This window comes from Poromitra crassiceps, assembly GCF_964638095.1.
Source record: "Poromitra crassiceps genome assembly, chromosome: 2".
Lineage (NCBI taxonomy): Eukaryota > Metazoa > Chordata > Actinopteri > Beryciformes > Melamphaidae > Poromitra > Poromitra crassiceps.
Window position 1 is genome coordinate 53985652 of NC_139624.1, and position 25000 is coordinate 54010651.

Here is a 25000-nt window from a genome sequence, read left to right on the forward strand (position 1 = left end):
GCTAGCATTAGCCTGCATCGGTTAGCCTAGCATATTTGTCGGCATATTTGTCGGCTTAATAGTACTATAACCTAAAAACTTGATCAGAATTCTGAACCAGGTCAGGAAAGTTTTGAATATACCGGACGTTTCGGCCGGGTCCACACACCGATTTGCTTTAATCATTCTTTTCTGGCCCCATGGTCAGACAGAAGCTACCATGCCTGGAGTGAGAAGGGGCTTGTTTCCATCAGAGATTTATACATAGATGGTAATTTCGCATCCTTTGAACTTCTGAGGGGCAAATCTGAGTTGCCTAACACGCACTGGCTCAGATACCTTCAAGTTAGACATTATGTTCGATCCAATATTCGTGATTTTGAAGTTCTCCCAAATGAACATGCTTTTTTTATGTTCTGTTGAGCCCCCCCACTCCAGACATATTATTTCTAGATTTATGTACCTGTTTGATGGCTGTGTCGGGGCCTCCACTGAGAGGATCAGAGAGGCATGGCAGGAGGAACTTGGTGTTGTATTGTCCGAAATTATATGGGACAGGAGTCTGTCTGTGGTCCAACTCTGCTCAATCAACAGCAGACACCAGCTGATCCAATTTAAAGTCACTCATCGACTTCATTATTCCAAGTCTAGGTTGCACAGGATCTACCCCTCTGTTTCACCACTATGGGATAGATGTCAAGGTTCAGAGGGTACACTGTCACATGCTTTTTGGTTTTGCTCTTCACTATCCGGATTCTGGGCCAAAATATTTGATTGGTACTCCAAGGCTTATAAAATAACTGTTCAGCCGGAGGCGGAACTTGCCATCTTCTGCTGTTCTGAATCTTCTCTGCTCCTCCCTACGGCTGTGCAACAGTCTCTGACGCAGGGGACAATCGTCACCAAGAAACTCATTCTGAAGGAGTGGAAATCCCACTCTCCACCTTCTTTTCGGCTGTGGCTAGCGGACATGGTTTCGGTTGTGCGTATGGAGAGGCTCCGGTTTCTGAGGACTAACTCACTTACAAAGTTCTCAACTGTTTGGGACCCGTTCCTGGCCTACTTTGATGAGGTTAGAAACAACGAGTAACTCGCCCAGCTGACTTCTCAGACAGGGACTCCCTGCATAGGATTTCATGTACAGCATGTCTTATAAGCATGTATGCATCTTATGTGGCTGGGGGCATGATATAGTGATGTAATGTTGGTATGTTGTTTGTTTGTTTTTTGTTTTGTTTTTGTGTATATGTGTGTCTGAGTTTGTTTTGCTTTTGTCTGTTCTAAAAATTGAAAAATAAAAACAAAATATTGAAAAAAAATAGTACAATAACCTAACAACCGATAACAATAGCTGGATTAACACAATAGACACATATTTTCAGAACTTAACAGGTTGTCCAACTGCCTGCGTATGCCAGGAAATTGTTGTTGTGTAGTGTAGTGTTTTATAACATTACAACTCCCGGGTATAAAATGAGGCCTACAGAATACCATCCATTAGCTAATAGCTAACGGGTTAGCCTGTCGCAAACAGACACTAGGTTTTATTTGGGGTGAAGCACGAGGAGAGTATTTAGTCTATATGGATATCTCTGGGAAGTGCTTTTACTATGGGGATGTTCGCAAGCTCCTCTCCTCATAGCTGTTGTATAAGGATACAGAAGAGACAGGCAGCTGGATAACGTTAGTTAGAAAAATGACTCGACTGAGAGGCAGCAGCACTGGGCTGCCCAGTCAGTAAACGTAAGTTACAACGTAGCCAAAGGTTCAGTTCGATTTCACCTGCTAAACCAACATTTGTTACAAAATGAATTAAATAATAACGTTAATAAAATGCTACGGAAACATTAGCAAATCAACAGAGCTGCAAAGATCAGTTGATCGGATAATAATTTCCCCCTGTATGACGGTTTGTTACCCAGAGAGCACCCGGGAGTCTGGCTGCTAGGAGCAATCTCCGACAATGAAATTCAGATTTCATTTTGATAAACTGACCTCGTAGTGGGAATCTACATGGTTACTTTTGGCGAGACAAAAAATATTAGAACTTAAAGTGCCATATTTACAGAGCTAGAGAGGATTGACTACACAACGCACTGTGTGCAAATCTAGAAACAGCAGCTCTACATAAGAAAGTTTAGAGGGGATAGAGGGGGGGGGGCTCAGTCAACCCAAAAGAGCTACTGCGCAGACTCTGGTTCTCTGATCTGAGAAGATTTTGGCTTCAATAGACCATACAGGGAGGAGATAGGCACGCTTTCACCATTCATATATATCTCAATGGTCTGCACTGCCATCAATAGAGTGAGTCGTCCTGTGTGCAGCCTCTTTTCACATCTGACTTCCAAAGGACCTCTGGAGACTTTCAGTTTTCTATGGCAGATTAGAAGCAGGAGTCTGAAAACACAGTAGGACCATCTCAGAAACCGCATGGGGAACACTACAGTTTTTATACAGTAAGTAGGACCCAGGGTGTGTGGCAAAGGGCTAGAGGCTAAGGGCTAATGTACACCGCCTCCGGAACAAATGCGGTACGGCTCCGGTACGGCTGCGAACAGACCCACACTCCTGTAATCTGTCAGACGTATGCGGGATCCGACAAAAATAGAACAGGTGTGTAATTTTTCCGTACCGCATGTATCGCCCGTCATGGGCGAGAGTCGATCCAGCAGTTTTGCCGGATCCGCAATGCAGACGTAACGCATCTGGTGTACATTGCCTGTAAAGGCCCGGACATACTGGGCACTATTTTGGTATAGGCGATCTCCCCTATTTGTGCTTGCACACCTGTTTGCGTGCCTTAACGATAGCAGACCGCCTTGCGCAAGTGTCCAGGTATTTTGCAAAGTTTTGCACCCCCTTCTGGCAGCAGCTAAACGCATCCCCACCTCAGGGGAGCATATTGTAATGATTTATACAGAAATGTAACTGTTTAAAAGTGATATCATTGTCTGGGTAGACGTGACCTACCTGTTTTCTAAGTTAAAACAGCCCTGAAATATGGTGTGGATGCAATTCTCAGCGGGGATGCGGAAACGTTCACGGCACCTGCCGCAGGCGCAAATTAGAGCAGTGCCAAATCATCTGCGCCCCCAAAATACCAGCGCAAACGGGATTTGGGCGGTCTTAAGCACCAGAATTATTCACAGGTGTGGCCAGGCAATGCCTGGGCGTTACATCAAACAAACCAATCAGATTCCCGTCTCGCAATCGCTGTGTGTGTGCGAGGCATGCAATACTGTAATTCTCTCCATGTGTAATAGAGTGGACACACTCGTGCCGAGGACAAAGAGAGATGGAGAGAGCTTATTGACAGATCATCTGTGGTGCCAACGACCCTCCGGGTTATGGGATAGGTGAAGGTGAAAAGCCTATTTCCATTGTCCAACAAGTTTTCTCAATTCATCTCCCTCTTTGCGATGTGATAAAAGTTTCTCAGTGAGTTATAGTTGATTGCCTCACTGAATTATCTGCTAATACCCAATTTTAGCAGCAGAATTTGATGTCCTGGCGTGGCAAGGCTGTGCGTAATGACATATCCAAAATAAATTTTACTCTGCGCTGCGCAGCACGTAGATTATGGTGCGCTCAAGTGCAGCGGGGTATTTAGCGCGTAAGAGGTGCTTTTAAAAACTCTTAGCGCAAAGTAATTGCACGCTGCTGATGATAGGATAATGCCATCTATCCCCACATTTTTGTGCTGAAATGCGTGGTTTGGCATGTGGCACGCCTATGCCCAGTACAATTATAACATGCATGTGCTTGTGCACGCCCCCAATTTGCATTGTGCATTGTTAAATGAGCGCAAACGCTAAATTACAGCGTTTGCGAAGATAGGGCCCCCTGTCCATGTTCCATGTCAGCTGACAGCTGCAGACATGTACTGGTCACATGGACACGCACAGGGTTCCATTCTTGGAAGGTCCGTGGCGGTCTGGCGGTCCACGCATGCGCATTTCCACCAGTCCACTGTTCTATTTTCACAGGTTCCAACCTCACCATAGAGCATAGAGGATAGAGTAGAGCAACAAACCTACAACTACCTCCGTTCCCCAGCACCAAGGATAATAGAGAATGCTTTTGGTATCCTGGCATCATGGTGGAGGGTGTTTGGCCGTCCAATGGAGTGGAGCCCAGAGAACACTGCAGACTGTATAGAGACACTGCATGTAATAGGCCACGCCCATCACGGGGGAAGAGCTCCGTTAATTTCCACACACCAGCGTCATTTTCCTTGAATTAAACATAGCTAAAAGCTGTTGTGTGGTGGGGCTGCGCAGAAAACAAATGTAAAAAATCGCCAGTTAAAGTTGTTTTGTACTCCTGAGCAAAACAAGGAAGCCATTGAGAATTGGCGAGAAGAAAAATGTGGATCTAGCTGTCAAGAAGTAAGTTGGAGTGTTCATCTTCCGTATATACTATCTTTTGGTGCAACACGCAAGCATGCACGTGACATAGGAGAACGCCAGGATTGGACAGGAGTTTGTGTTTTCCCCCGTCTTGGGCGTGGTTTCTGAATGATGACGCGTTATGCAGTGTCTCTATAGTGAAGACTTGTGTGTTGTGAATCTCCTTGCACAACCTCTCTTCAAAACAAGTGTAAAAAGAAAATGTACCTGGCGCATGCGCTCGATATGTGTACAGTCTGCGTGGTCACAAATTGTGGGCTGCACGCGGACGACTGCATAGTGGTCCACATGGACCCTCGTGGACAGGGCGGACACGTGGCCCGTATGAATTTAGCTTAAATGAGTGAGCAAGTCAGCCAGAGAGAGAGAGAGACAGAGACAAGTCAGTCAGAGAGAGAGAGAGAGAGACAGAGAGAGACAAGTCAGTCAGAGAGAGAGAGAGACAGAGACAAGTCAGTCAGAGAGAGAGAGACAGAGACAAGTCAGTGAGAGAGAGAGAGACAGAGACAAGTCAGTCAGAGAGAGAGAGAGACAGAGACAAGTCAGTCAGAGAGAGAGAGAGACAGAGACAAGTCAGTCAGAGAGAGAGAGACAGAGACAAGTCAGTCAGAGAGAGAGAGAGAGAGAGACAAGTCAGTCAGAGAGAGAGAGAGAGAGACAAGTCAGTCAGAGAGAGAGAGAGACAGATACAAGTCAGTCAGAGAGAGAGAGAGAGACAGAGACAAGTCAGTCAGAGAGAGAGAGAGACAGAGACAAGTCAGTCAGAGAGAGAGAGAGAGACAAGTCAGTCAGAGAGAGAGAGAGAGAGAGAGACAAGTCAGTCAGAGAGAGAGAGAGAGAGACAGAGACAAGTCAGTCAGAGAGAGAGAGAGAGAGAGAGAGAGAGAGAGAGAGATACAAGTCAGTCAGAGAGAGAGAGAGAGAGACAAGTCAGTCAGAGAGAGAGAGACAGGGACAAGTCAGTCAGAGAGAGAGAGAGAGAGAGAGACAGAGACAAGTCAGTCAGAGAGAGAGAGAGAGAGAGAGACAGATACAAGTCAGTCAGAGAGAGAGAGAGAGACAGAGACAAGTCAGCCAGAGAGAGAGAGAGACAGAGACAAGTCAGTCAGAGAGAAAGAGAGAGAGAGAGACAGATACAAGTCAGTCAGAGAGAGAGAGAGAGAGAGAGAGAGAGACAGATACAAGTCAGTCAGAGAGAGAGAGAGAGACAGAGACAAGTCAGTCAGAGAGAGAGAGAGAGACAAGTCAGTCAGAGAGAGAGAGAGAGACAGAGACAAGTCAGTCAGAGAGAGAGAGAGAGACAAGTCAGTCAGAGAGAGAGAGAGAGAGAGAGACAGATACAAGTCAGTCAGAGAGAGAGAGAGACAGAGACAAGTCAGTCAGAGAGAGAGAGAGAGAGAGAGAGAGACAAGTCAGTCAGAGAGAGAGAGAGAGACAGATACAAGTCAGTCAGAGAGAGAGAGAGACAGAGACTGTTCCAAAACCACAACCTAACACTTCCTGCATCCCGTGTCACCTTCCTGTTTCCCTCTTGCTTATCTACAAACAACTGAATATGGTACTTAATTGGAACAGCATGCGACAGCAACATAAACTGCACAAACAATGACTTATACACTACTATGACAACAACTTGACTTGAAATAAGCTCTTCTACTGGAGACCTGCTATAACGTCATTACAGTCTACATCTTTTTTTCTACAAATCTTGGCAGTATCTAATTAATGAAAGTTAGTCTTGATGTCTTAATGTGAAAATTCAAATTTACATCTTTTTTTAATTCAAATTTACATCTTCAAACCTAACTGTGTATTTCCTGTGTAGAATAGACTATTAGATTTGAACAATCCCATGAGGAAACTTGGCCACTGCAACAGCAAGTGGTAATAGAACTCAAAGTAGAGTCAGGTTTAATTTAAAATGTGGGGGAGGGGGTCAATGGGGGTTATAAACACTTGGATGTATGAAGTAGAACATTTGGAATGAAAATGCAAAAAAAAGAACAAAGACAAAAAAATATATATACTGAGATGATATAAACCATGTGAGATTTGTGCAATATGAATTATATAGAGACAGTCGGCATGTGTGGGAACGCCCACAAAATGTTATACGGCTGGCGTGCGAGTGGGGTAAAACCGCCCATATATCTCAATGGGCTGACTCACCAAAGGTCGGTGCTGCGGCTCTAAACTACAGTTTTGGGGATTCTAAAGCAGAACACAAGACGTCTGTTCAGATGTGCGTTTACTGCGGTGGTCAAATCGCCGATCGTGTCGGCCTGGGCTGGGCTAGCAGCTAAATTCTAACTTTGCTGAGTGGATCGAACGGGGGATTTACCCCACCCTGACCACGCCCCCAGCCAGGCTGAGCCAGCTAACCCATCGTCTATGACGAGACATCGCCTCAACCTATGAAGAAAATAGCAAAACTTATAGATTATAAATGATAGGATATAAAAGATTATCAAATATCAAAACAAATGCAATACACACGTGTAGATCTGCAGCATTCATACAGTTATGGGGTCTATACGAGAGCATAGAAAAGCACCAAAGAGTCTCGGCTTGTAGATGTGAGAGAACTAACCGGCTTCTAGATAAATTCCCGTCACTTTGCAGATACATACTGTACTGTATATACAGACCAGCCGATCTGCATGCATTAGTTACTGTGTGTCACTGGGGGGGCTGCGTCATTCGTGGACTGCAGACAGCTTTGCCTCACTTCTGCATACGATAACACTGATGCGCACCACATGGAGGGGACTGAGAGAATATGATCTCGACCGCTGGCCAACATTACGTAAGCCATAGAGCGGCAGCATTGACACCGGCTCCAGTGATGGATGGGGATATAAATAGGCCTTTTCCTTACCCACCTGCCCACGTGGGTGGCTGACACCTACACACTTTACCGCGGGGCTGGAGATGGCTTGTGTAAACGCTGGGTCGCTGGGTCCAAGAACCGCGTTCAAGGTTTTGACTGAGAGAGGCCGAGAAGAGGAGCAGAAGGAGAGAGAGAGAAGGAAGGAGAGACCTTTTATGGTGGGCAGGGTGAAAAGAAAAATAGTGGTCCCTTCAATTTCTTGTCCACACTTCCCTCTCCATCCCCCTCAAACTGACATTTCATTCTCTCCAGAGTTTCTTTTGGTCCGTTCATCAACCTTGCAATGCTCGGCTCTCATTCTCTCTCACCCACTCTCTTTTTCATTGGCATCCTTGAATTCTGTGACTCTTTGCCTTCTGTACCCACATACACACATAGATACTGCCGCTCTCTCTCTCTCTCTCTCTCTCTCTCTCTCTCTCTCTCTTCGCTGGCTAGCTGTCTCTCTGGAAGCCACTCGTTACCGTGGCAACCCTACAATGGACCTTATAAAGCTAATAAGTAGAGAGCAGGAGGGAGAGATGAGCAGCGCAGGAGAAGAAGAAATGAAATGAAAAAATAAATGGGTGCCAATCTATTCCTGGTGTTCGAGCTGCAGGCTAAGAGAGAGGGAGAGAGACATAAAGAAGATAGAGAGGGAGAGAAGGAGAGAGAGAAAGAGACGGAAGGGACAGAGTAGAGGTACACATACTTGGAATTAATTACACAGTAAGTTATATCGAAATATTAATGTGTTATGAGTGCTTATATAATGCTTATAAGCATGGTCATAAGGTATTATAAGTGCATAATTAGATGCTGGCAGTAGTGTTCATGTAAGATGCGTGTCATAAAGTAGAGTGAATCGAATTGAACCAATGAAATTGATGAAGAGGAAGAGAGAGAGAGGACAGTCTCGCCTCTGTTGAAAATGGTTGCAGTGTGTTGTTTGCTTCAACAGTTATGTTTCTGTCAGGCGAATTTATTAAAAAAATTGTTTTTGTAATTTTGTAAAGAAAAAAAATGCTAAGGAGGCATGCTTCCATCAACTGGGTGAGTCATTCAAGAATATATTAGTCCTGGGCAAGTTGTTTACTGTTTGGTTTAGCGTCATGTTTTTCATATATCATACTCTCATCGCAACTTGAAAACAACAACATGTAGTTGGCAATTAAACCAACTAATGGCTATACAAGAGCAGGCAACTTGGCATGTTGGACGAATATTTCAAATGCAATGAAACTGAACGATGAATGAAGCCTGTCACGCCCAGCCAACATCATTATCGCCCCCAAATATTCTGCTTCAAACATTTCTGTCTGCAATCTTGAGGAAAGGTCATCAAAATGTTCTGTTTCCACTCAGCGTTTCTAGCTTGAGTCATAAAACAAGATGGGAAGTAAACAAATCACTCTCAGTCTCAGTCTCTCAAGACAGTGTATCTCTTCCACAAACTTCCAATGCTCCAGAGACAGTCTGTACTTCAGCCCAGAGCCGTGTATCTAGAAGAGTCGCGACATCTCCATTCACTCCAATGGACCAGTTTTTTGCTCTCAAGGGCTCTATCAAAATTAAACATAAAGAAATCAAAGGGTGAGGACGATATTGCCCCTTTCTTTTTGCACCTCGGTGCACAATTGATCGCCCCCCCCGATTGCTCATATCATTAATTTAACGTTTATCTCGGGTGAAATTCCCTCCGTCTGGAAGACCGCTCAGATCACACCTCTGTTTAAAGGTGGCGACCCGAGCATTCCAGACAATTACCGACCAATTTCCAAGCTGTGTAGTTTAGTTAAAGTCCTCGAATCACTAGCGAATGAACAACTACGGGCCTTTCTAGACACATACAACATCCTCCAATCACATCAATCCGGGTTTAGGCCCAGACACAGCACTGTCACTGCTACCTCTCTAGTTGTAAACAATATACTAAACTGCCTTGACACCCGCCAACATTGTGCGGCCCTCTTTGTCGATCTGTCAAAGGCGTTTGATACTGTTGACCATAACATTCTGTTGAACAAAATGGCCTCCATTGGTCTGGACGACCACTCACTCAAGTGGTTCGCAAACTATCTTTCCGATAGAAAACAATCTATTGTCGTTGACAACATAAGATCCAGCTCCCTATCTATTGGTAAGGGGGTCCCCCAAGGATCCATTTCTGGACCAATACTGTTCACCCTTTACATCAACAATATTTTTTTTCCTATAGAGCATTGTAGCGTACATTTCTACACAGATGACACAATCCTATATTGTGTCGGGGACACCCCTGCTCAGGCTGTTGAGAGGTTACAAGCCGCATTCAATACTCTACAGCGGTCCTTGTTTGACCTTAAATTGGTCCTAAATTCAAATAAAACTAAATGGATGCTTTTCTCGAGATCTCCTCTTGTCAACAACAGTTTAAGTGTAATTACTTTGCAGAATGACCCAATTGAACGTGTTAACTCATATAAATATCTAGGCATCTGGCTAGATGCCAAACTGTCCTTTACCGTGCATATAGATCACCTTGTAAAGAAACTAAGGAGGAAAATAGGTTTCTTGTATAGAAATAGATGTTGTTTTTCATTCTGCACTAGAAGATCGATTGTTCAATCTCTAATATTGTCTGTTTTTGATTATGGAGATATTGTGTACATGCATGCCTCATCAACTGCTTTGAAGTCGCTCGACACTGTGTATCACAGCGCCCTGCGCTTCATAACAGGTGATTGTTTTCTTACTCATCATTGTATTTTGTATGAAAAGGTGAGCTGGCCCTCTCTGACAGCTAGAAGAGAACAGCACTGTCTCTTATTTATTTACAAAGCCTTGATTGGACAGCTTCCACTGTATCTGTCTTCACTTCTTACTCACATCAACACCAGTTATTGTACACGCTCGCAATCTCACCTCAGGCTGCGTATTCCACGAGTGAGATCCGAACAAAGAAAGACTGCTTTTTCATTTTATGCCCCTAACAAGTGGAATATACTCCAGGACACTCTAAAGCTGGAGAAATTGATCTCTCTGGACTCATTTAGAGTACTCCTCGAGAGCACACTGCACAAGGAATGCACATGTTTTAGTTGATTATCATTTGTTCTTATTGCTCTTATCTTGTCTGTCTGTAACCCCTTGTATATGTTCATTGTAACAGGGCGCTCTTGAAAATGAGAGCTTGCTCTCAAGAGCCTTCCCTGTATAAATAAAGGCAAAATAAAAAATAAAAAATAAAAAAAGAATTCCAGGAAGTAAAGTCCTGGATTAAGCAGCACTGTCGAGTTGCAGCAAAATGGACAGTTTGTGTTGTGCTTTTTTTAGAATCAAATTGTACATTATCAGCTTTATTTTAGCATTCAAAAGTAGCGCAAGACCCCTTCCTGGCTGTTCATTGGCTAATGAGTCACACATTTTGGTCCTCCACTGATGCCACTCTCAGCCCATTCACATTTGGACAGAGGAAGTTGTCATCTTCCAAAGAAAAAAACTCTTCTAGCTAGCTAGGATTCGACTAGTTTGTTTTCCAGTCGGAGCTATTAAAAGACTGCACAGGGGATGCGGAAGTGGGCAAATGAGCCGCAGATACCCGCCTTATTTTGACTGGATATCCTGCCTTATTTTGACTGGATATCCTGCCTTATTTTGACTGGATATCCTGCCTTATTTTGACTGGATATCCTGCCTTATTTTGACTGGATATCCTGCCTTATTTTGGCCGGATATCCTGCCTTATTTTATTAATTTGAGAGCTGCTGAAGTACCGACAGGTAGGCAGGAGCATTTGTTAAAAAAAGAAAAAGGCATCCTCAGGCTTTGTCCCCATTTGTCCTCAGCCTTTGTCCCCATTTGTCCTCAGCAGGTTTCAGTCAGACATGGCTGTCTGCTCCAGGACTCATTATGTGGGTTCAAGAGGGAAATAACAGTCTTGTTACATAAAGAACAAGGCAAGGCTTCAATGGGAATAGCAGATGAAGATGTCTCATCCAATTGTGTGTGTGTGTGAGAGAGAGAGAGAGATAGAGAGAGAGAGAGAGAGAGAAAGTGTGTGTGTGTGTGTGTGTGTGTGTGTGTGTGTGTGTGTGTGTGTGTGTGTGTGTGTGTGTGTGTGTGTGTGTGTGTGTGTGTGTGTGTGTGTGTGTGTGTGTGTGCGTGCATGCACCTGTAGATTGATATTGAAAGGAGAGTGTGTGTTTGGTTTGAGGCACTGAGCAGTTAGAAAGCACTGAGATCAAAGTCTGGCTGGCCCTCTGAACCGCTCCTGAATGAATAACCAACGAACACACACACACACACACACACACACACACACACACACACACACACACACACATACAAAATGACAGATTGAAACTGGGAGAGAGAAGGAAGTCTTCACAAAGCCGCTGCTTTGCCATGACAACAGAGTGAACTCATCGCTATGGGAACGCATGAGCTGGGTAACCAGGAAATGACACAAAGGAAATTAAGGTTGGGAGTCGCATGCTGCAGACCAGTGCTTCTAAAAGCAGGGTTTGGGGGGACTCGTGGGTTCTACGTCCTAGGTCCCGTTCCACGAGTTTAAAGTTGAAATCATCCCATTTACATCATGTATTAAAGTGACAATTGTAATCAGGTTTTCTTGCACGTTTCTAGTGTTTTCTAGTGGGGATCCTGGCAGGCCAAGACCTGGTGATGTGGCTGCTCCTGCACTGAGTGGCCATGCCTCGCCTGGCTGACAAAGGGCCTGCGTAAGGGTTAACGGCTGAGGGATGGCGGTAGGTTAGAATAGTTTATGTTAGGCTGTAGATTAACTAGATTTTTATATATTTACTGTATATAGTTCAGGCTCAAATTAAATTAGATTAGGTTAGGACACTAGGCTGTAGATTAGCTAGATTCCTTGTTTTCTAGTTAGTTCCGTTTGAGGTTAGAGTAGTCAGAATGTCTGCAGTTGTTGCTCGTTTGGTTTGGCCGCTCTGCTGCCAGTTCCGGTGCGCCGCTGCTGCCTCGGTGTGGCACTGATGCTGCAGCTGGGCGTAATGAGTAACAACTGTATGCCCTAGGGCTGGGCGATAATTCAGTACTATCGTTTGTTGTTTTGCAGTGGTATATTGTGATGATCGGACAATTGCCATGTAATTATACTATACTAGGGATCGATTCCTAGGCTCGCCCGCTGTGCGGGCTCGCTAGCGCCCACCCTGAAGCTCACCGAGCTGGTCCTGCAGCTCGCATACGCAGCTTGGCCGCTGCCCGCAGCTCGCCTGCTGTGTGGCCTCGTCTGCAGCTCCAGTATACCCTGTTTGTTCTGCTCTCTCTTCTCCCCCCATTCTCTCCTCTCTCTCTCTCTCTCTCTCTCTAATAAGATTGCTCAATCCTGTTTATTGATAGTGCTTAGCTAGACTTAATGAGACATATTCTCTGTAAAGTCCTCTGAGACATGCTTGTGAATTAGGATTAGACAGTACAAATAAACTTGACTTGACTAGTAGGTGTCATTCTAATCACTACCATCTGCCCATGTACATTAGACAGTTATACTAAATAAACAACAAGCATTGACAACCATAAAGTCTGACGTCAGCACCCGTTTCTAGCTCGTGAGCATATTTAAGACTTTGAGCCCAAAATAAGGTTATTTGTCAACAAAATACAGTGGAACACTTTGGCTAATTAGCAGAGCAGGAAAACACACAGCTACACATGAAATATATTCAAACCCACAAAAGTGACTGGAGGGGGGCTTTAAGGGGCGGTGAACAACGCATGGTGTAAACAGCCAAGCGCTTGCCTATACTGGTATGACTGTTTGGTTGTTTGTGTGTGTGTGTGTGTGTGTGTGTGGGGGGGGGGGGGTGTGTGTGTGTGTGTGTGGGGGGGTGTGTGTGTGTGTGTGTGTGTGTGCGTGCGTGCGTGTGTGCGTGCACATGCACATGCACAAGGCCTAACTGATAAAACGTCATTCATTACATAGAATATTCCTTTTAGAGGAGCAACTTTTCAGCGGGGACAGGAGAATTGATTAGATGAAACTCAGTGTTTCATCTGGTTTGACAGTAAAAAGGACTCCCCCACAGGACACACTGCATCTTTTTCTGATCCCTCAGAGGCAACTTGAAAGATATCCGGTGAAGTTTTCCCCTGGCTGCCACGGCTTGTTTCTATCCTATTTTCCACCTGAACACACTGGAGTTTGTATTGCCGGTGCCTAATCTACGAGCTAAGAATAGATCTCACCTTAAAAAACCTTTGCAATGTCCCTTTTTTCTTTAAAGATGTTTTAACCAGTCTGTTGTTTTCCATAGTTTTTTACAGGGTAACAGCAGGTGCCACACAAATTAAAATGGGAAACTTGTGGCTGGTGAAGCTGTAATATAAGCACTTATTTGAAGAATCCAGAAAAAAACAATACAATAAAACTGGGAATGCTTGATTGAATACCTAGGAGAAATTATTTGTGTGCTTGCCTGCTGGAAAACCATGTGATGCACCATTTTCAATTATGTGTTTTTCTTATTTGCCTTAGTTACACCAAATCCATAACTAGAGGTTAAAAACATCATTGGATATCTATAAACATTGGCTGTCTTGAATCTAAAAATCCTTTGCAACTAAAGACAACAGTTGAAAGACAACTAGATTAGTTGGGTTTCCATCCACCTGTTTTTATGCAAATTTCCAATTTGCGCATAAAACAACAGAGTGGAAACGCTGCAAAATGCAGAAAAACCCCTCCAAATATCGCAAAAAAGTTTTCCGTCGTCTCTCCATTCAAAAACCATGCAATTTCATGTTGACATGTCGGCGCACCCTACACTAAATAGGGCTACAATTGTAAGGTAAATAGGCAGTACAATTTTTAGATCACCGTGGTGTGTTTAAACAGAAGACTGGGATTAATGTTAATGCAACTAATTAGTAGAATTGCTCCATTGATTATAACGTTATGCTTGCATTTGAAGAGTAGCGCCTGGTAATCCAGAAATTGCATATTATGGTCTATGTATGTACCTTTGTAGATCATCAAGAAACTTTAAATTAATAACGTAGATGTGTTTAATAGAGCTTGGTCGCTGCCTGCCTGCATGCACCGGGGGGCACGGTGGCTCAGTGGTAGAGCTGTCGCCTCGCAGTCAGAAGGTCCTGAGTTCGATTCTCGCCTGGGACACTGCGGGCGCTGTGGTTGTGTGTTCCCCCCATATCTTCAGTGCCTACTGCCCAGGTGGGGTATCTCGTCGTAAGGGCCTTTCTGTCTGTGTGGAGTTTGCATGTTCTCCCCGTGCTCCGCCAGGGGGGTTCCTCCGTATATAACCCCCCCCCCCCCCCCCCCCCCATTAAAAACATGCAGAAGATCAGATCGTCATCGTCATCCGACCAGTGACGACAACATCCGAAGTCGGTCCCCGGGCGCTGTACGAGAAAGCGACCACTGCTCCTGGCCTTCCCCCCGGAGGAAAAGGACAAAGCCAGGATGGGTTAAATGCAGAGGACAAATTTCACCGGCCACCGTCAGCATGTGTGTGTTTGTGGCCCTCCGTGCATGTGTTGATGTGTAACCGTGTGACAATAAAGACGGGCTTGTCCGTCTGAAATCGTGTTTTTTTTTTTTTTTTTGTTTTTTAATCGTGTATCGTGTCTAGCAGCAGAGCAGCAGAGGCAGACAGCCTCAAATACGAGGTGATTGACAGCTCAATGCATAATAGCAACAGATGGAAATGCGCATTATTTAGCATTTTCTTTTGCCAACTTTCTGAAAATTAGACTAAAATTTGTGATACCTTTGGATGGAAACCCAACTAGTGACTTACTGTACTGTACTGCTTGTTGGCGCAGTGTTTTCGCTCGTGTCATCCTCCATGTCGACAGCTTCGCTTTGAGTGTGAACGCGTGAATGTGGACTATCACATTGGATAGATGGGGTGGAGGCACTGAACACGACGCAGTTCATGAACACACGCATTAAGTAAAGTATTGACTGAATTAACATGAATTAATGAAATTAATTGACATGAGCAAGATTAAGTCGGGTAGAGGTTCTAAATGTCAGTCAGGGTAAATCCATTCTCGGTTGCCCAGCCCTACAGTAATTCAGGAATAAGAGCATTTGTAACCCAACACCAAAATCCTCGTCATGGTCTGATGCACTTGTCCTGAACTGGAATAAGCTTTAACAAGACAGGCATGACTGACCTGGGATAAGTAGTGGTGTAAAATAATTATTTGTGCTTGTTTCAAACCACCTTGGATCCCAGACAGCTTGGGTTCACAGTTCAGTATCACAGAAATGTTCGCCACAGAAATGCATACTAAACTGACACTTTCCTGTGATTTTCTAACACAGGTTTCTGGCTGTAAGCATGGCTCCTAAACAAAACAAACAAATAAACAAACAAACAAGCAAACAAACAAACAAGAAGTAGAGGTATTTGCAAGATTATTTCACTCATGACTGAGCCATCATATTATGCATATTGACGGATACATGTATGTTGCGGCGAAAATGTGATGTAATGATGTCACACAGTGCTATACTGAGATGGGAGGTTAGCGGTCAAATTGAATACGCCCAAAGCACCTGAACAAGACATAGGCTGATCTGAGCCCTGTACCACGAATGTTGTATAAGAAGATCTAGGATCTGTCCCTTGATCTGGTTTGTCTAAACCAGATAAGCTCGATTGTAGTTAACTTGTACTACGAACGTGGATTGCCACTCGTTAACTGGAACCAGGTTTTTCTAATCAAGCCGAGAGCTCGTGCACATGAAAATGCCCCTGCACTGGAGCTCGTGCCTGCAAAAGAGGCGTGGTTTTGAACAACTGCCAATCACAATGCAATATGGATTGCTCCAACTCCTACAGCGCCAGACAAGCCTATTTCCTCATTGAATGAAACAGCAAATAAAAATCTGTGTTGGATATTATTACTGTTCCCAAATGACTGTCTAAAGTGACCACTTTTATCCACACCAGTAATTTCTTTGAAGAGCGGTTTCTACCTCCACGTAGGCTATCTACAGCAGCTCAATTCACCCTCTCAATAAACTCAATAAAACCGGCATGTCTTTTGTGGAAGCAATGTGTAATCTATCTCAGTCCAAAATCCGTATGTATAGACCATTTAGGCTCAATGAATAATAATGATCTCATGATGTGTTTAGTCGCACTGATTGAATAATTCCTATAGGCTAATCAATAAAAAAAAGAATGATAATAAAATAAAAAAATGCTTCTGAACTGAATCGACACGGTACGTGCGGGCATAGATTTCATTTATAAAAAATAGCCTATTTTGTGGTCACATATATATTGTCAGCAGAGTCGCATATCTCCATATTTCATATAATGATGCTGGAAATATGAAGTTCAATCACATCATACAGGCCAAAAGCAACACAGTTGCAGCTGCAAAATGCAGGAGTAGCCTAGATATGAATCATCTTAATATGGGATCGCCTGTGTGCAGGTGATCCCATATTAAATTGCTTAGATGTAGTAGGCTATTCTAGCATGTATGACCATTTCAATTCCAACCCAACGTCAGTCTCAGCTCCGTTGCACACATGGCACCGTGCGCTTTGGAGACGTTTATGTAACCTTTTTATGCCGGTTTAGTGATATTTCTCCACTCACTATTCAGCTGCAATCATTGACATATATATAATGGACCAATGGAGTTCATTGACTTTGACACAGCAAAATGAAGCTCACTTCCGGATATTGTTTGATTTCGTTTGATTGGTTGAATGAATTAATGCTACACAGAAGTACGAGGAGAGGGGGCGGCTGCCCCTAGCGGCTGCCGGGGGAGTTTCCGAATTTGCCCTGTCTCCCTTATCGCCGTAATGCATTATGGGTAGTCAGCTATTTGGCTAATGTAGCGGCTAACGCTACTTACTTTACATTGCAGTAAAACGGCACTGAATGACCAAATTGATTTAACTTTTAACCATACGGACCCCCAGCGTTGCTTAGTTGTTTATAACGTGACTATATTTATAACGTTATAACGTACTCCGGTTTCTGGGCTGAATCCAATGGTCTGAATACAGAGAAGGCTTAAGGCTTTATTTAACGGTATAGATAACGTTAAATGGTCCGCCATGTTATGGACGTTAGATGTATGGTATCTATATAGTTACGGGTGTTTACTGACATTATTAAAATATCATAAAATAACGCTATTTTCTGATAACTATTACTTGCTACCTGATGCCTTGCGGCACATTGCTGCCTCTACCGGTCGGAAGTATTACTGTTCTTATTATCCGATGTTTGTCGTCAATTTTCCTCGAAATGGGGCTATAATTTGGAAAACGGAGCGCGTTAGAGCATGAAAAAGACTTGAAATTGTTTTTTCAGACCATAAACTAATTTGGAAAGTGTTTATTTAAGACATAGACCGAGAGAGAAGTTGGCTCGTTTCCCATAGAGTTGAATGGATGTTCCCGGGAGTGCTACACAAGCTGCGACCCCCACTGGCCATTTGAAAGAATGCAATTTCCGCATAGGCGTCAAAAATAGGCAGGCTGAATTGGGCACTGGCTGCAATCGATCAGCGGGGTCAAACAAGGCTACGTGAGAGCACAAAAATTAATATATAAAAACATATTCCAAAGTGGTAAGTAGGACTTAATTAAAATGTAGCCTGCAACAAGTGCAAGGCTTTAGTCCTTGATTAATTCAACAGGAGCGTTTTTTTTTCTTTTTTCTTTTTCTTTTTCATTTGAATGCAATGTATTTTTCATATGGGAACCATATGAATGGTGACTCGCTGTTTCCAGAGAGCTGATTGGTAAGCAGGTGGGTCTTTCATGGGTTTTGATCTTATCCTCTGAACTTAACCTGCTACAAAGCAGGTTAGCCGTAGAGCATAAGTTGCTATGGTGATCTATCTATATAAGAAGTTAACTAGCATCGCGGTACGGCAAAACTAGGGTTAAACCTGAAGTTACCTCGCTAAGCCAGTAATCTTGCTTTGTGGTACAGGGCTCTGGGATGTCACCCATCTAGACAGACTTAATCTCCCACAGAGAGACACCTCACACAGATGACAGGTGTCACAACCTGGCAGGCAGAATCAATAAATTTCCTAGCTCATCCATCCCTGCTATCACATTACTTGGTCAAGATTTTAGAAGGACTGTAAGAAAGGAAAAAGGAAAGGAGGCAAGCTACAGGGTAAGTAGTGAAAGACAAGGTTTAAGTTAAACCCCCAGCCTTCAGCGGTCGAGTCTTATCACTTTTCATCGTTTACATTATCACATGCAAAAAACTGTTTCACATACAGTACAGTATTTGTAGACACAAAATATAGATGTTTCAAAATTCAATATTTTGTGTGTATAATGTGAATATACAGTACTTGCACAAATATGTTAAATTTCCAGCGTCCAAGTACATTTATTGTAATTTCTTTGTACTGTATATTTTGAAACATATCAAAACATATTCTGAAGAATATGGGAAATAATTGCAGTATAGGTTGCCCTAACCCTAACTTTTGAAGTATATATAGTATGGACAGAAATGGTTTGACTGTTATTACCCAGGCTAAAGTCTGCTCTCTCCTCTTTCCTCAGTGCCACTAAGTACAACTACTAGCAGTTCTTTTAAAGCTGTGTTGTTAGCCTCTAAGGTGGTTGTCTCTTGGCAGCGGACTCCAGGATGACAGGAGCAGAAATATGATTTCAATTTCCCAGGTCCCAGGGCGAGAGGATTAAAGTTTCATTTGGTTTCCAGGCTGAAAGAGTTTGAACAGAACCTGCACTACACAACAAAGATGGCATGAAAGACGAGACTTCTCACTACAGCAGCATTTAGAGGAAAGGAATTCATGTGACCAACACGACTCTTTTTATATGGGAGACTGACAATGGAGATGCATGCTGCTGACAGTTGATATATCAACTGTCATTTATACTTACTCTAGAAAATAACTGAACAGTGGTGAAATACATGTAATTACACCATTAGTTCAGCACCTGGCTGATACACATCATAGATTTTATAAATTTTGGACAGATTGTCCACATTAGACTGCATTGCAATACAACATGCTTTCATATGAACTAATCATTAAACATGAGCTTTAGCTACTGTAGCACCAAATGAAGCTTGACTTGGCTACAGTAGATAGCTGCACGCCCACAATATTCAAGAGATGAATAATAGAGTACCGCAGGGATGACGTATTTTTGTAGGCGGAAGGCGGAAGTCCTGGACATGTTGGAGCTTAAGGGGAAAAGTGAATTGGAATTTCACTTAAATAACTAAAATAAGAACCATAGAATTTCTAAAATTCATCTGCAAAAACCTAAGTCTGCAGGGGGGCTGGCCTTACCAGTGTTTAAGCACTATCACTGGGCTGCCAATGTTAGGGCTCTGATGTTTTGGCGACAAGGAACTCCTGCCAATTTAACTCCCGGGGCCCCTCTGTGGCTAAAAATGGAGGCTGGCTCTATCGCCAGGTCCTCATTGCCAGCCATGTTGTTTTCTAAGCTAGAGGAGCCTGGGACTTTGAAAGGTTTGAGTTTTGTTGTGAAAAACTTTGTCAGAATTCTGAATCAGGTTAAGACAGTTTTGAATGTACCAGCTGTTTCTGTTCACACACCAATCTGTTTTAATAATTCTTTTTTGCCCTCATGGTCAGATAGAATTTGCCATGCCTGGAGTGAAAAGGGGCTGGTCTCCATCAGTGACCTGTATATTGATGGCCAATTTGCATCCTTTGATCTTCTGAAGAGAGCATTTGAGTTGCCCCAAACGCATCTTTATAGATATATACAAGCTAGACATTATGTCCGATCCAAGATTCGCAATTTTGAAGTTCTCCCAGATGAACATGTTTTTTTTTAGGTTTTGTTAAGCCCTCCCAACTCCAGGCATCTTATTTCTAAGTTTGTGTGTTTGTTCGATGATTGCATTAAGGCCCCCACTGAGAGGATCAGAGAGGCGTGGCAGGAGGAACTTGGTGTGGATCTGTCTGAAATCATATGGGACAGGAGTCTGTCTGTGGTCCAGCTCTGCTCAGTTAATAGCAGACATCAACTTATCAAATTTAAAGTTGCTCACCGTCTTCATTACTCCAAGCATAGGTTACACAAGATATATCCTTCGGTCTCATCACTATGTGATAGGTGTCGGGTGTCGGAGGGCACACTGTCCCATGCTTTTTGGTTTTGCCCTTCACTATCAGGATTCTGGGCCAAAATATTTGACTGGTACTCTAAGGCCTACAAAATAACCCTCCAACTGGAGGCGGAACTCGCCATCTTCGGCTGCTCGGGGTCCTCTTTGCTCCTCCCAACGGCCGTGCAGCAATCTCTGACACAGGAAATGACAGTTGCCAAGAAACTAATTTTGAAGGAATGGAAGTCCTCATCTCCACCTTCTTTTCAGCTGTGGCTGACAGACATGATCTCAGTTATACGTATGGAGAGACTCAGGTTCCAGAGGACAAATTCTTCAAGGACATTTTTTGTTATTTGGGACCCGTTCCTGACCTATTTCGATCAGGCTAAAAGCGGTAATTGAGTTTCTTTTGGATCCTTTGCACAGTATTTTTTTTTTTTTTTATCGTTTTGTAAGCACATTTTCTATGACTGGTAGCACCATTTTGTAGCATTGTAATGTTGAATGTATGTATATATGTTTTTTCTTTTCTTTTTTCCTGTTCTTGTTTTATTTTCTTTATGTTCTGAAAAAGTAAAATAAAATATTAAAAAATAATAATAACTAAAGTAAGGTCTGTGGTTAACAAAAGTTTATGGGAGTGGTAATTTGTGTTCAGTAGGATAATCTTCATAAACATGAATCACTTTTATGACTTTTGAAGTATTTTCTGAAAATCGTCTTTAAAAAAACACGCATTTCCGTTTCAAAAGTCATAAAAGTGATTCACGTTTGTGAAGATTATCCTGCTGAACACAAATTACCACTCCCATAAACTTTTGCTAACCACAAACCTTATTTTATGCATTTAAGTGAAATCCCCATTATAAAACCCCTTCACTTTCCCCTGTAAGATCCAACATGCTACTTCTGGACTCATTCCTGCAGTGCTCTATGCAGCAGGTGTGTCGTCTCATACCACCTTGTTCGACAGTGTTGGTGACTGAGATTACAAAACTGAAATGAGCCGGGTGACTATCAGTTGGGCTTCTGGCTAATGAAGTAGCAGTTGGCAGACCCACATAGAGGACAGCTTACATTTAAGATGCCAAAAACTGTGTCATGCATGACAACAACAAACTACAAAAAACATGCATTCATTGCTTTGTTTGCTGTTGGCACAAATGCCTCTATGCAGTGAGTAAAGGGAAGGGAATTGAGAACTGGGAGCGAGAAGACAATAAGTTAGCTTTTTTCCAGATTTCACTATGAAGGTAGTCTGGGTGGAAAAACCTCATTCCGTGTCATCCGGCTATGGGCAGAACACACCACAACATCTGCCGGGAACCAAAGTGCAGCTGTGCTCCCGCTCAATCCTTGCGTTCTTTTCAGAAAACATGGGCGACATGAGTATGTAGCTATCCAAAAAGCTAACTAAAACCAAATAATGGCATCGCCGTCTGACACACCGGTCAAATGGGGGAACGAAAACACTGATGCACACAAAGCGGAAAGACCACCGGAAGACGGGGGGGGCTTCCTGCCTGTAGTAATGCGTACCAGGCTCTGTCTCCTTTGAGAGAGCCTGGTGACGCAAGGTTACTATGAAGGAGATACTTGTCTTTTGACTTCACCAGTCTCAAACAAGGGTGTGCCATGAGGATGATGGGTTACCTGTGAGCTGACAGTCGTCGTTGGAGCCTGCGGAGTCTTCCTGGTTGGGGCTGAGGGGAGGGCTGGCAGGGGGGCTGGTGCTGAAGCTGGCGTAGCCCAGGGACGAGCTCACCTCGCTGGGCTCACAGCTGTGGTTCACTGGCCTCTGGACATCCAGGGCTGAGGACAGGGAGGTGCGCTGCTTGGGCTGAAAGAAGAGGAGGAAGATGGTTAGAGAGATGAGAATTGTGCTGAATTTGTCTCGATGGCGTCTTAGTTTGATAGTGGCTATTACCTTTTGGAGCACCAACACAAAATATTTTAATTTGTTCTCTTATTGTTTTATGTGATTTTATTTAATACCTGCTTTTACTTTGCATTTCAAAGGTAAAGGTTAGACAGCTTTCAAAAGTGTTTTGCAGACAATGTTTGGTGTCTGAAAACTTTTCCCCAGCTCAGTGACAATACATCTGAGATGTTCTTATTTGCGTAATCACCTGCCCGCTAATTTTAAACATAGAGTGAGAAACAGCAAGCAGTTTTGCAAATCAAGTTAAGAAAGTCGTCCATTTCTGTATTTATCAGCTAAGAGAACACAAAGTTACTGTATTTGCAGCAACTGGATTACTGCAACTCCTCATGAACGTCTCAGCAGTCAGAAGTCTATTTAACTCCTCATGAACGGTGTTGACGCCTACAGTGCACCATGAAAGGATACTGAGGTGCTTAAAATAAACAAGAAAGCCTATAGAAAATCCGACCCTTTATATTCAGCAATGATTAGAAGCCGGTATACATAAAGTCTTATATAAGGATTCTCTCCACTTCCTCTTACATCACACACACACATGTCCAGGTGTCAGAAGTTATGAGTTAATTAATGAGAAAGAGAGATAGAAAGCATAAAGGCAAGTTAGAGAGAGAGAGTGAGGGAGTGAATGACTGAAATAGTGAACTGGCAGCCGCTTAACACTTTTTACATAACAATGCATTCAACAACATGCTGCTACTCTTCACTACAGCCTGGGCAGTCAATACCCTGCTAGTGTCACTACTGTAGTGTACATGTCTCTGGCTGGTGTGTGCATGCGTGTGCGCGCACGCGCGTGCGTGTGTGTGTGTGTGTGTGTGTGTGCGCGTGTGTATGTGTGTGTGTGCGCATGACCACAGAGGATTCAGCAATGTGGTTTGATCCAGTGGTCCTGATATGATGAGGGGCAGCGACATGACAGGGAAACCTTCAGAAGACCTTCACTTACTTCTGCTGAGCACAGTGAACTTGCACTTACAGTAGCAAGCTCTCACACCGGTGGTGGTGGTGCGTTTGTTCCGTAAGTCTGGTTCGTTTGGAGAGGTGACATGCATTCAAACTCCAAACAACCAAACCCTGCTCCTCCTGTTTCCAAGTGAACAGTTCAACAGTTCCAACACAGTTCAGTTCGCTTTAGGGGAGAATGTAATCGGACCTACAGTAATAGGAAGTAAAGCAAAATACAGTGCATTGGGTTGAAAATGGATGTTGACAGCCATGTTGACTCGCTCTATGGCCATATCCATTATTAAATTATTTATTATTATTTTATTCTTGACAGACGTTCATATGCGTAATCCTCTAGTCTCCATGATAGGCAGAAGTTGCAAGGGTTTTGTTTTATGTTAGCAAATTACCGGAGCCACGGCGTTAACATACAAAATAGAAAAATAGGAAGAGCTACGCTGGAAATGTGCACTTTACGTCATTCCTGACATGTATTTTGTTGCCAAATTGTCATATGCGCAAAGCATGTCCTGTTAACCGCCATCACACATTGCCAATTGCTAAACACGCAACCTACAACCAAGAAAACCAACACAGTAAATATGTAAAAAAGCACAGCCCAGCAAAAAGTAATGAACATAACTATCATCTGACACAATGTACACAGATGATACACCCGACGTACAACGCACCCAATGCACAGACACACACACACACACCCACACCCACACACACACACACACTCACACTCACACTCACACTCACACTCACACTCACTCACACACACACACACACACACACACACACACACACACACACAAAAGAACCATGAGAGGAAGAGGAAATGGAAAGAAATGCCAGGAAGGAAAGAGGCAAAAGTCATTTCCCCTGCATGGGGCACTCATATGAAGCTGTGAGGACTCTTCACATCCACTGAACTCAAGTGAGGTGAGGAGCAACAAGCAGAGAAAAGAGCAGAAAAACAGGTGGAACAAGTGGACGGCATGAGATAATTATGAAAAGATTAACAGGAGGATGAAACAGAGAACTAGAACGACCACACCGTGGATATGTACTGTATGCCTCCACCAACAAGAGCAGTCAACATCCATGTCTGTCCAGACTTTGACGTTTGACCCACATGTGAGGAAATTCCATCAAGGTGTTACTGAGATATGGCGTTAGCTTGCGTTCATGAGGTCACAGTGACCTTGACTTTTGACCATCAAACTGTAATCAGTTCATCCTTGAGTCCAAGTGGACGTTTGAGCCAAATTAGATGAAATTCTGTCAAGGCGTTCCTGATATATCACGTTAACAAGCATGAAATGAGCGGTGGTGATGTCACAGTAAGTTTGAACTTTGACCACCAAAATCTAATCAGTTCATCCTTGAGCCCAAGTGGACGTTTGAGGCAAATTTTAAGAAATTCCGTCAAGGTGTTCTTGAGATATTGCATTAACGAGCTTGAGAATGGCATTCGTGAGGTCACAGTGATCTAATTAGTTCATCCTTGAGTCCAAGTCGACGTTTGAGCCAAATTGGAATGAATTCTTTTTTTTTTTTTTTTTTTCTTTTATCCCATTTTATCCCCCATTAGTGCTCACTTGATTTCTCAATCCTGGTTGCTACTCCATCCTCTGCCGATCTGGGGAGAGCCGAGACTGGCTCCATGCTTCCTCCGAGACATGGGCAGTCAGCCAGCCGCTTCTTTTCACCTGCCAGAGGAAGCTTCACCGGTAGGACA

The 25000-nt window shown here is 43.4% G+C and overlaps 1 protein-coding gene across 2 annotated transcripts in view; it reads right to left on the reverse strand.

Annotated features, from left to right (window-relative positions):
* The window catches only part of anks1b (ankyrin repeat and sterile alpha motif domain containing 1B), a gene marked incomplete at its 5' end in the record, with an annotated part of 585526 nt that overhangs the window by 228080 nt on the left and 332446 nt on the right, over window positions 1-25000 (reverse strand). For both annotated transcript variants that reach the window (XM_083655335.1, XM_083655334.1), the window contains one exon: window positions 22017-22203. In XM_083655335.1, the coding sequence (XP_083511461.1) occupies window positions 22017-22203 (187 nt within the window). The remainder of the gene's footprint in view (window positions 1-22016; window positions 22204-25000) is intronic.